Source organism: Vombatus ursinus, unplaced genomic scaffold, assembly GCF_900497805.2.
Source record: "Vombatus ursinus unplaced genomic scaffold, bare-nosed wombat genome assembly UNPS02015255.1, whole genome shotgun sequence".
Lineage (NCBI taxonomy): Eukaryota > Metazoa > Chordata > Mammalia > Diprotodontia > Vombatidae > Vombatus > Vombatus ursinus.
This window is the reverse complement of record NW_020955033.1, coordinates 29,806,411-29,819,687: the sequence shown is the minus strand read 5'-3', so window position 1 is coordinate 29,819,687 and position 13,277 is coordinate 29,806,411. Positions and strand designations below refer to the sequence as shown.

Genomic DNA, 13,277 nt, shown 5'->3' with positions numbered 1-13,277 from the left:
GGGGGAGGGGGTAATCAGAAGCAAACACTTCTGAGGAGGGACAGGGTCAAAAAAGAGAATAGAATAACTGGAGGGTGGGATAGGATGAAGGGAAATATAGTTAGTTTTTCACAACATGACTACTATGGAAGTGTTTTGCACGACTACACATGTATAACCTGTGTCAAGTTGCTTGCCTTCGTTGGGTGGGGAGGGAGGAAGGGAGAAAATTTGGAACGCAAAGTTTTAAAAATGAATGTGAAAAATTGTTTTTAAATGCAACTGGGAAATAAGATATACAGGCAATGGGGTATAGAAATCTATCCTGCCCTAGAAGGGGAAGGGGATAAGAAAAGGGGGAGGGGGTGATAGAAGGAAGGGCAAATTAGGGGAAGGGGTATTCAGAATGCACACCATCTTGGAGTGGGGGAAGGGTTATAAAAAATAAAAAAAGAATAGACTCTCTTCTCCATCACAAAGCTAAACGGGGTGGGGGATAGGGGGATGACTAGACAGCAGTTACTCTCATAAAGAATTAGTGTTTAAGGAAAATGCAAGCTCAGTGTGAGTCAACGGTGTGACACAGCAGCAAAATAAGCTAAAAAGATCTTAGGCTGAATTAAGAGAGACATTGTACATTGGACTAGGGAGGTCATACTCCCGCTGTGCTCTGCCTGTACTCAGACCACATCTGGACTATTGTGTTCAGTTCTGAGTATCATGTTTTAACAATTAATTAATCAAGCAATAAACATTTATTAAGAACCTATTATGTGCCAGGCACTGTGTGGTAGATATAAAAAGAAGCAAAAGACAGTTCCTGACCTCAAGGAGCTTACAATCTGATGGACGTGGATAAACTGGAGAACACTGAACAGAGGTCAACCAGTATGTCAAAAGACTTCAAGGTCATCTAATGTGAGGAGTAATGGAAGCAACTGGAGATATTTAGCCTGGATAAGAGAAGATGGGAAACATGAAGAGTCTGATGAGTTATCATGTAGAAGACAAATTAGACTTGTTAGTTCCCTTCAATACTCAGCTCAAATTCTGTCTCCTCTATAAAGTCTTTCCTGACTCTTGGTTGTCAGTGATATCCCCACCTCTCTGGAATTACTTTGTATTTACCCTATATATGTCTTAGTTATTTATCAATGTGCATGGGGAGAGGTTTGAATAAGAAGTCCCACCAGCAAGTTACTATTCCAGGATTATTCCATTGCAATAATCAAGACGTGAGGTGATGAGGGCCTGAAGTAGACTGATGGCAGTGTCAAAGAAGAGAAGGGGGCACATTCAAAAGATGTTGCAAAGGGAAATCAGCAGGCCTTAGCAATAGATGGAATGTGATGGGGTGAAAGATAGTAAGGAAATGGGAGGAGGGACTGTTCCCTCTACAATAATAGGGAAAGTAAGAAGAGGAGAGGGTTTAGGGGGAAAGATAATGATTTCTATTTTAGACATGATGTGTTTAAGATGACTACGGGATATCCAGTTTGAGGTATCTGAAAGGCAGTTGGTGATTGGATATCAGTAGAGAGATTGGGACAGGAAAGGTATATTTGAGAATCATCAGCATAGAGAAGGTAATTAAATCCAACGAAGCCAATGAAATCACCAAGTGAAGCCATATAGAGAGAGAAGAGAAGAAGACCCAGGAGAGAGCCCTATGGGATGCCTACAGTTACAGAGAATGATCTGAATGAGAATATAGCAAAGAAGACTGAGAAGGAGCAGTCAGATAGGTAGAAGGAGAACCAGGAAAGAGTGGTGTTCTAAAAACTCAAAGCGAATAAAGTATAGAGGAGGAAAGGGTGATCAGCAGTGTCAAAAGCTGAAGAGAAGTGGAGGAGAAAACTAAGAGATTGTTGGTATTTAAGGAGACAGCAATTTAGATCCAATAAGATCAGAAACCAGATTAGAAGGGGTTAAGAAGGGAGTGAAAGGTGAGAAAGTGGAGACACCTAACCTAGGTGACCTTTTCAAGGTATTTAGCCCCAAAGGAGAGAAGAGATGTAGAGCAATGGTGGGGACCGAAGGATCAAATGAGGGTTTTTTCAGGTCGAGGGAGACATAGGCATGTTTGTAGGCAGCAGGGAACCAGTCAGTAGACAAGGAAAGACTGGAAATAAGTGTTAAAGCAGGGGTAATAGAGGTGGCAATATGTTGGGAGAGATGGTAAGGAATAGGATTGCCTGAGGGGTATTGTTCTTGGTAAGGAGTAATGCTATCTCATCATGTGAGACAGGGGTGAAGGAGGAGATAGTGGCAGAAGGCATCCGAGTGATAGGAGATAACAAGGGGAGAAGAAAGAGCTCATGGCAAACAGACTCAATCTTTCTGTAAAATATAAGGCAAGGTTCTCCACTGAGAAAGTGGAGGGAGGAAAAGCCAGGGGAGTTTTGAAGAGGAATTAAAAAGAATTCCTGGTATATCAACTTATAAGTTAATAAGGCAGATATAGAAGAATTGCCTAGCATCAGTGAGGGCCTAGTTGAAGTTGGTAACATAAATTTGTAGTGAATCCAGTGGATCCAGAATGGTTGCATGATTTTTTCCCACCTTCTTTCAGAAGCATGTGAGTAGGAATGAAGTTGGGGAATGGTGAGAATGATTCAAGACTTGGGAAGGTGGAATCACCAAAATGGTCAGAGGGTTTGGGATTCAAGAAAGGAGGACATTGTAGAATTTAATTGGTTCGCCAAGGGGTCAAGATGGGAAAAAGAAGATTGGCTAGTGCAGGGGACATGGCTTTTGTACTCTATGAATGCATGACAAAGTTGAGGTGAGAGGCATGTTAAGACAGTTGATTCTATGATTTCCTTATTTGAACTTCAAGATAGCTCATTTCCCCCTATACTGCAAACCAAACTATAAAAATATTTTTCAATGTATGTCCTGCTTAAAAAGCAATGCTTCTGAATGCCTTGAAATTTGGTTTTAGTAATAAAAGTGTACAAGCTAAGGGCCTCAGACTTCACTGTTTAAATCATTTAAAGTATCACAAAGATGACAAACCAAGATTGCTGGTTAGGTAAATTATAACGGGAGGGGTCTTCTGTGAAATTGTCCTCCATCCCTCAGGTAAGAAATTTCTTGTTTAACTTATGTTTATGCCAGATTTACATTAAGTCATGGGCCTTAAAAATTCAAACCCAATTTTTCTTTTTAAAGCTTCTCTCCAATCTGACCAAAACTATTATTCATTGGGATGTTGTGTGTTTTTTCTTCCTTCCCCTTTCCTCTAGTTTTCCAGGAAAGATGCTGGTTTTTACGAAGTGATACTGAAAGATGACCGAGGGAAAGACAAGAGCAGACTAAAGCTTGTGGATGAAGGTCAGTCTTCCCTGCTGAGTTCATACTTCAGTTCATTGATATAATCTATAGTAAGGTTACCAGAATATTGTGTGAAGTCACATGGCTCTCCATTCATAGATTTTCTCTAAAAGTTCCAGTAGATGAGGGATTGTTTTATTTGAAAATCTCCCTAGAAATCATAGACATACCAACTGAGCTATGTGTGTTCTCAGACACTTATAGAAAGTTTAATAGGCTAATTCCAAAAATTATTTTTATCTTTTAAAAAATTTTCCTAGAACAAAAACTCAACTATGAGAATTGCCATTTATGTAGAACTATATGATTTTCAAAGAACCATACCTAGACAATCTCATTTGATTCTTACAACAATCTGTAAGATATGTACTACAGGTAAGATTATCACTATTTTACCATTGATGGAACTGAGGCTCGGAGAGGTGGGATTTAAACCCAGATATTTCTAACTCCATGCCTAGCACTCTATCCATTATGCCAAATATATACATATATGTATATTTACACATACATATATACACATAAAACATGTATTTAAAAGAACGATCTATTCTCAAATGAAGACAAAAATAGTGATTGATTATGATGATTATGTATGAAATTCTAAGCTATACAGCTATTACCTGGGTAAGAAACCCCACCCAAATGCAATGATTATGATGATTATGTATGAAATTCCAAGCTATATAGCTACTACCTAGGTAAGAAGCTCCCCCCAAATGCAACCTTGCTTCTCTGAGGTTCTTGGGGATGGGTATATCTTGATAATATTAGTCACTTATAAAATATTGTGGTATGGTACCACTGGACCTGCAGTCAAGAGAGCCCTCGGTTCAACTTCATGTGACTATGGGGAGGTCAGTTAAACTCTCTAAGCCTCAGTTTCCTCATCTATATCTTGCAGGGTTATTGTGAAGATCAAATGAGATAATCTATAGAAAGTAATTTGCAAACCTTGATTTTATTATTAATTGCTATCAGCATTAAATTAATAAATAATTGCTATCAGTAATTATTAAGTGAACAAAATTATAATTATTAAGCAAATACCCAATGCTTTAACTTCTTCCTACACCAAACCTTGTAACAGAATTACTAACAAGTAATTGGTTTGAATTTTGGCTTTGATCTCTGGGGTGGGTATGGCAAAGGATAGTGGAATGGGCAAGGAGTCAGGAAACTTGGGTTTGAATCCTGACATTTGCTACCTATGCTGCCTTGGGCAAATCATCTAAACTTTGTGTACCTCAGTTTCTGTAAAATAGACTTCCAAATCTAAATTTTTTTATCCTCTCAAACAAACAGGGAAACTTGAAGCTAAGTTTTTATGTTTAATGCAAACTTCAGTTTCTTTCTCTATTGAACTTTTTCTCTACATCTGTTTTCACAGCTTTTAAAGACCTGATGACTGAAGTCTGCAAGACAATTGGTAAGTTTTCATTTTTTCAGAAGCTGCATGAGTCACTCATTGTTCTGTTTTGTGGAGGAACTTCAATGTGCATGAAATAACCTGCCATCTCCTTTCAGCTTTGTCTGCCACAGAACTGAAAATCCAGAGCACAGCAGAGGGCATCAGGCTGTACTCCTTTGTTAATTATTACCTGGATGATCTGAAAGTGAACTGGTCCCACAAGTAAGTAAATGGGAGCCTACTGGCCTCGAGGGAACTTTTCCTCCCTAAAGAAAAGCAAAAATCCCAACATCCTTCTTGGAAGTAGAGATTTCTTTCAACATTCATGGCCTTCAGATTGGGACATATAAGATTAGAAGTCAGAAGCAAAGAATTTGTGGCAGGCTATTCTTTCAGAAAGATTTTTCTTTAGGGGGTGGAACAGATTATATCCCAAGTAGTAGTTGAAGCTAAATTTGAACAAAGGTCCCCTGATTCTGTCTGAACTTTAAATATAGCAAAAAATTATTGAAAGATGAAGGAGTAGATGATTAATATTGTAACAAATCAATATCTTTTAGTGGACTCCAGACTTCCCAAGATATGAACTAATGGTCTTATTTTTCAAGGAATCCATAAGCCACTGAAGTGTCCTGTGGCTAAACTACTACACTAATGAATGTTGTAGATCCTGCAGCCCACATCTCAGGAAGGATTTTAAGGTTTGGGGGTGAATTTGGACTGATTCAAGCTTGAAGGAATTTATTCTACCTCGATGCCTAGCCTTCTGGTGATTACTATTATTATAATTATTTTTAAAAATAAAAACTTAATTTTGTATTTTAAAATTTTCCCCCATTATTACGAATTACTAATTTAATAGGTAATAGTAACAAATTTCAGTACTAATATTTACTTCAGTTCTTCCCCCTTCCCCAGCCCCCTCAATTGTTAGTTTAGTTAAGATTTCCAGGGGTCTTATGTGGAAGAAAGACAGCTAGGTGGCATGACAGAGCACCAGGCCTGGAGTCAGGAGGACCTGAGTTCAAATCCAGCCTCAGACACTTACTGGCTGTGTGAGCCTGGGCAAGTCACCTAAGCCTGTTTGTCTCAGTTTCCTCATCTGTAAAATGAGCTGAAGAAAGAAATGGCAAAGCGCTCTAGTATCTTTGTCAAGAAAATCCCAAATGGGGCCACTAAGAGTTGGACACAACTGAAACAACCGAACAACAACAACAAATATGAAAGAAAGCAGGATGCCAGCACAGAATGCTTTTTTCTTTCTTTTGTTCTGACTTTTTCTCTCAGGTACATTTTTGGAAGTTATTTTAAGTTAAAATGGATAAAATTAGGTCACCAAGTTTCTAGAAATCTTATCTGTGACATCTAGTACCTTCCAATGAATTAACCTGAAGGAAGTGGTGAGGAGCAAAGATAAGTCAAATGGATATGCTATGGAACCGTCAGCTTTATGTCTTCTCTACAATAACTACCTGCTGAACAAGAACGCTGGGAGGGGCAGCTAGGTGGCACAGTGGATAGAGCACCAACCCTGAAGTCAGGAGGACCTGAGTTCAAATCCAGCCTCAGACCAAATACTTGACACTTACTAGCTGTGTGACCCTGGGCAAGTCACTTAACCCCAATTGCCTAAAAAAAAAAAGAAAGAAAGAAAGGAAGCAAGCTGGGGCATGTGAATGTTATTTGAGAAAGGGGGCGAATCACAAATGCTCCAAGTTACACAGAAGAGGCCATCTAATTCAACACATACCTAAACAACGTAAGCAGCCAGTGGCTTTGCTGTTGCTTGAAGACATCCCCTGAGAGGGAATCCACCGAATCCCACAGCAGCTCAATGCATTACAGGGCACTTCCAATTGTTAAGAAGTTCTTCTTTGCATTAAACCAAAATTTGCTTCTTTGCAATGTCCACACACTCTTCCTTGTTCTGATCTATGGAGCCAAGCAGAACAAATTTAATCCCACGTGAAAGAACTTCTTAGCTTCTTCTCCAAGCTAAACATGCCCAAATCCTTCCCTTGAATCTCAAAGGGCGTGATTTCAATGCACTATATTATTTTCGTTGCCTTCTGCTGAATATTCTCCACCTTAAAGAATGTGCTTCCTAAAACGTGCCACCCAGTAATGAACGGGCATAATATTATACATATGGTTCAGCCAGGAATGAAGGAGAGACAGCTGTCAACTCATCCTGGACACCATGCTTGCCTTAATGCAGCCTAAGATTGTATTAGCTCCCTTGGCTGCCATGTCACACTATGGAATCGTTAATCTTTTAATTCACTAAAAACCTATTTTTTTTTTCAGATATGCTGCTGCCTATCACACCTACCCCATCTTGTACTTATGAAATGATTTTTTAACCTAAGTATTAGACTTTTACATTTACCTCTATTAAATTTTACCTTATTAGATGTGACTCAATGTTCTAGCCTATCAAGACACTTTGAACACTGACTCTGTCAGGATGTTAGCTTCTCTTTTAGCTTTGTGTACTCTGAAAACTTGTTAAGCATACCAGCTATTTATCTATCTATCTGTCTGTCTATCTATCTATCCCTTTATGCAAATATACATTGACAAATATGTTAAACAGCACAGGCCAAGCACAGATCCCTGAGGTACTCTACTAAAGCCCTCCTCCCAAGTTGTTAGAGAACAATTAATTACTATTTGATCTGGAAGGAAAGAAAGAAAAAAGAAAGGAAAGAAGAAAGGAAGGAAGGATAGGCATGATGGAAGGAAGGATAGGCAGGATGGAAGGAAAGAAGGAAGAATGGAAGGGAAGGAGGGAGAGAAGGAGAAAAGGAAGGAAGGAAAAGAAAGAAAGGAAGAAAGAAAGAGAAAGAAAGAAAGGGGAGAAGAAAGAAGAAAGGATGAAATTATTTGTCAAGCACTATGTGCCAGGGGCATTGCACTAAGGGCCACTGAACCAATTCCATAACCACTTAAAATCTAGCCTACATCTCTCTGTCTGTTCCACCAAAGGAACATGAGAAATCTTGTCAAATGCTGGACTTTTTTGTTATGGCTATTTTGCTAGTAAATATCAAGCACTTAAATGATTCTATTTAATTGTTCAAATAAAAGTTTTTCCATTTATTTTTGGATCCTGTTAGGAATTCCAAAGTCAAAGGGCTGATTTCAGTGCCTTCATAAGCCATGACATTATTTTAAAACTATCAGGAAAGTTAAAATGATTATTATAGGAAGTCATGGAAAATCTATTCTCCTGGCTAATATTGGAAGTCCTGAGTATATTGTTAGGTCAGTCAATGAACAAGCATTTATTAAGTGCTTACTATGTACCAGGCACTTCGTTAAATCCTTGGGATTCTTAAAAAAGGCAAAAACAGTCCTTGCCCTCAAGGTGCTCACAGCTTAACAGAGGAGACATGCAAGCAATTATGTATAAACAAGGTTTATGCTAGGTAAGTTGAAGGTGATTTTGTACCTCCTCCCTATTTATGTGAGATATAAAGTCCCCTTTTATTTCTCCTCTTTTCTTCACTAGGGTATCTTCCCCCATCCCCATTCCTTTCATCTTTTAAGATCATCAAAATATAGCAAAAATCACTCCTAGCTCCTCCAATTTCTTTTACTCCCTCTAGGATCCTAGCTGATATTACCTCCATCCCACCCCTTAGAATGCAAACACTTAGGAAGTCTTTTCTGATTACTTGCTTGTATTTACTTTTTTGTTTCTCTCTACTCCAATATTTGCATTTCAAAATTTCTACATAGCTCTGTACTGCTTCCTCCTACTCCTCCATTTTGGTAGCTTTCCTCCCTGTTATACTTTTCAAAAGGCTTGCACAAACACATATTTATCCAAAGAAACAGTATTTCTATACTTGCAGATCCCAGATAAGGGATTATGATTCTTGCTACATTCTCATTATTACAGACAGATAAATACCAGTAGCTGTTCATGCTGGCCTTGCACTTGAGATTGATTATTCTATTGAGCACACTGTGTCCTAGTACAGAAGAATCTTCCCTCTTCATTTCTGAGACAACTCTGATTCTAGTTCTTGCTCCCACATACCCTGTTTCTCTCCCGTGTATCTTGATTATTTGACAACACCATTTACTAATGGATTTCACATAGAAATGAACCCATGTCCTTTGCCAGTTTGCAAAGTGTAATCTACCCATGAAGCAATCATTTTGTCCCTAGGATGAAATATAAACTAACCTATAGTTTGGTCTTTTAGCCTTAACGATTCTAAGTCGGCAACTAAAAATAATGATTGATGGGCAGCTTGGTGGTGCAATGGATAGAGTGCCAGGTCTGGAGTTAGGAAGGCTCATCTTCCTGAGTTCAAATCCAGCTTCAGATACTTATTAGCTATGTGACCTTGGGTAAGTCACTTACCCCCTGTTTGCCTCAGTTTTCTCTTCTGTAAAATGAGCTGAGAAGGACATGGTAAACCACTCCAGTATCTTTGCCAAGAAAATCCCCAAATGGGGTCATGAAGAGTTGGACATGGCTGAAAATGACTGAATGGCAAAAATAATGATAATAAATATCACAACACATATTGGGAACTGGGGAGAGTACAGAGTAGGTCTGATTGAAATAGTTGCTTTTCTTTCTGACTTCCAGGCTACTATTTGGGGTGACATGTTAGGATAAACAGCGGTTTGCATGGGGTGACATACCCAAAACACAGTCCCATACCTTCTTGTCAAGTTCTTTCCCTGACTCACGGCCACTGATCATTGCAGAGCCTTGTTTCAGCAGCCAGAAATATTCACTGAAGCACAGGAGAAATTGCTGCCAGGCCAACAGTCCTTTGAAAGTCTTTTAGTGCTTTTATGTTGGCCTCTTCTTAGCAAGAAGAGCTCAAGGGAACAAGAAATCCTAACCCAAAGAAAGCACTAATGATGTTTCCTTTGTTTCCCAAAGCGGAACTGCTATTAGGTACAGCGACAGAGTTAAGAGCGGTGTCACCGGAGAGCAGATTTGGTTACAAATCAATGAGCCTACTCCAAATGACAAAGGAAAATATGTAATGGAGCTCTTTGATGGCAAAACTAACCATGAGAGGAAAGTGGATCTTTCTGGACAAGGTAAGGAATACACCGGGGGAGGTGGGGAAGCATTAGACTTGAAACCTTAAGATCTGGGTTCAAGACTCATCTCTGGTGCTGATCAATCGGGTGATTATTCAAGCCAAGTCACTTAACTACTCCAAACCTCAATTTCCTCACTTGCAAAATGGGGGTAATAATTCTTCCTTTACCTACCTTGCAGGGTTGGTTGCAAGAAAAAGTAATTTGTAAACCTTAAAGTAGGTGTAAAATACTCTTACTAACCTTACTGGGTGGTTGTGATAAACATCATCTTCTATTATCATCATCATTATTATTTCTCCAAAATCCTTTCCATCTTAAGTCATTCCCAACTACCTCCCTTTATGTTTCAGGGTCAGCAATTTAAAACACTAAATTCTCCTCCACTTTATAGAATCATAGATTTAGACGTGGAAGAAATCTCAAAGGTCATTGAGCCCAACCCCCTCATCTTGCAGATGAGGAAACTGAGGCAGAGACTGAATTACTTGCCTAGGGTCACTCAGCTAAGTATTCCAGGTAGGACCTAATAACTAAATGAAGGAGTTTTGCCTAAAAATAATAATAATGGCCACCATTTATACAGCACATTGTAAATTGCCTTACAATTATTATGGCATCTGATCCTCACAATAATCTTGGAAGGTAGGTGCTATTACTACCCCCAATTTATAGATGAGGAAACAGACGCAGACAGAGGTTAAGTGACTTGCCCTGGGATATATGTCTAAGTAGGTTTCTGAGGCTAGATTTGAACTCAGGTCTTCCTGACTCCAACCCTGGTACTCTATCCACTGTGCCACCCGGCTCTCTTCAAAACTGCCTTGTTTGTATCTATATTATTCCAGTAATTATTTATATCTATATTATTCCAGACTAAATTGTTAAAAAATTATTGATGCTAGATCAAAAAAAATTTTTTTAAATATAGTCCCATGTCCATAATGACTGCTAATTACTTACATTTCTGAAAAAAAAGTCATCCACACATCTGTGATGCTTGTTATCTGTATGACTTTAGGCAAGACACAACTTCCCTGGGCCTTAGTTTCCTCATTTATAAAATGAGAGGGTTGGACCAGAGGGCTTCTGAGAGCCCTTTCAGCTCTTTTTATTTTATTATTCTCTATTTATTTTTCTCTAAATTTACATTATGACCTCGGCCCTCGTTAAGCTCCGATGATTCAGTTTCCCCTAGAAACACTGTATTCTCTAAAATGCAATGATTCTAATATCACAGGAGATCTTAAAGAATGAGAGTGGAGAAGTCAAGTCTACCCAGAAGGTAGAGTTAATAGTACTTGTCCTAATGAGAGAACACACATCTGCAGCAGAAGACTCTCAGCGTCAGTCATGTTACTAGGCTGGTGATCCTGGGCAAGTTAGGTCTCCTTCCTTTTGAAATTCTGTCCCTTCATCTGTAAAATGAAGGGGAACAAAAGGGATGGTAAATGAGATTCTCTCTAAGCAAGATTCCAAATTCATGCTTCTGTGAGTACCTGATACCCGGCAACTGCCACTGTTGGGTGCTTTTATTTGAAAGTGTTGGTACTGCTAGCTCCAGAAAAAATGAGGCAGCTTTAGTACCTTCAACTGCCAAGCGCTGGGTGTAACATTGAAAGAGTTTGCCAAAAAGGACTTGGCAGAAAGAGTATGGTAGGAAGAGATCAGCTCAGTCTCACCAGTTTTAAAGATACAAGCAGCCAATCAAAGAAGACTACTCCAATCCATGTGGTAGCAGATAAAGGCCTCAATGCTAGGTGATCTGGGCCACCTCCATCTTAGACAAACTGGGCATGCCCAGAGAAGCCTGGGTTCCTGTTTCACAGGTAAACAGACAGGTAACACCGTTTGTGAGGCTGGACAACACAGGAGGGCTCCTAACACTAACAGGTGTCCTAGCACAGGTTCACTCTTGATCCAGTCAGACAGGAAGACAGCTTCAGAGGGTTTCAATAAGCTTACTTTATTCTAGTCTAGCCTTCTCAAAAGGGTTGCTGATAATGAGAGCACCAACTCCTACAGCATTCCCTAATCACAGTACTTGTGGGCCGGGTACACCTCCTTCGAGATCCCCTAAGCCTTGATGAGGGCCAATCAAGGAAGTATATGCATTTCTCTTGCATTACCCTCATCCCCAAAATGGGTTCCCTACTCACTGATCAGTGCCCACTTGCTTTACAGGGCAACGGACAAAGAAGGTATCTTGCCAACATTAAGCTCACAGGTTAACTTTAGCAATATCATCATGACTTAACACAGTGCAGGGGTACATTATGTCATCCCTCTATCTCACCGTGCAAGTGTGATGGAGATGTTTTCAGCTATAATTTGTGGGAAATGTTACCTAGGATCCTGGAGCTATCATCTAAAAAGGAATAACAAAATCCTTCTTACACACACTAAAATTGGCCTTACTTAGTTACACTCAGAACTAACTTCCTCGGCTCCAGTCTCCCTCCCTCCAGTCCTCCTCAAGGGCCCAGTCCCCTGTTTGGGAAACCTTGCTTCAAGCCAAGCATACATGGAAATTAATCAAATGTGCTTCTCTGTCACAGGCCAGCACAAAGTCACATGGAAACTATACATAAAGGAGACTGGATGAATGTGGGTTCTAAGACAGTTCATTATGGGGATCCAAACTTTTGTCTGTTTTTTAGAAACTCTTATAGGTTGGGATACCAGGGTTTGGGGTTTTTTGTGTGTGTACTGTTGTTTCTAGAGACTGGGTCTCCCTGTCTCTCTCAAGCTAGAAGTACAAGGGCTACTCACAGAGCAATCACATTCTGATTGGCTCAGGAGTTTTGACCTGCTCAGTTTCCTACTGGACTCTCCCCACCCCACCCCCCCCAGAAGTCAGACTTATTGTAAACATCCAACTGGCATAGCCCTCTGCAGCTCAGAGCTCTTGAGCTCCAGATTCTCCAGCCTCAGCCTCCCTGGGCACCAGGCAAGCACCGCCGGAGAACCTCACGCCCAACTTTTACAATGGCCACCTTTAACCAGCCTAGTTATCGCTTTTCTATTCATTTGGTACATGTCTGTCTCCCTACACAAAAGACCTTAAATTTTAACATTTCCTATTTTGCCACCTGAGGAGCAAAAAACATTTTTTTTTCCATTTTAAAGTAAATTCAAGTTTTAGAGCCGATAAAGACACGGTCTTAGGCAAAGCATGGGTAAAGGTAACTATTATAATGGAACTCTGGGGGTCGTGAATTTTCCACGAGAAAACACTTATCATTTGTTTTTCTTCTGTTGGCAGCCTACGATGAAGCTTTTGCTGAATTCCAGAGGTTAAAGTAAGTCCTTTCCCTTGCAAGTATCGTTTTAAGTGCCCTAATTGAAATGGGAACACGGTGTACTGTTTCTGCGGATCTTCACTTTTTTAAAAAGGGTTTTTTGCACGTCCAAAGCAGGACTTCCAGCTGCTCCATTGTGCAGCAAGGGTTTTCTGAAGCAATTAGAGGCG

At 39.8% G+C, this 13,277-nt stretch overlaps 1 protein-coding gene across 1 annotated transcript in view; it reads left to right on the top strand.

Annotated features, from left to right (window-relative positions):
• LOC114031773 (myomesin-1-like) overlaps positions 1-13,277 on the top strand; it is a 158,884-nt gene that overhangs the window by 139,253 nt on the left and 6,354 nt on the right. Inside the window, exons 26-30 of the mRNA XM_027846886.1 lie at positions 3,228-3,315; positions 4,706-4,744; positions 4,843-4,948; positions 9,639-9,802; positions 13,071-13,107. Coding sequence (XP_027702687.1) covers positions 3,228-3,315; positions 4,706-4,744; positions 4,843-4,948; positions 9,639-9,802; positions 13,071-13,107 — 434 coding nt within the window. The remainder of the gene's footprint in view (positions 1-3,227; positions 3,316-4,705; positions 4,745-4,842; positions 4,949-9,638; positions 9,803-13,070; positions 13,108-13,277) is intronic.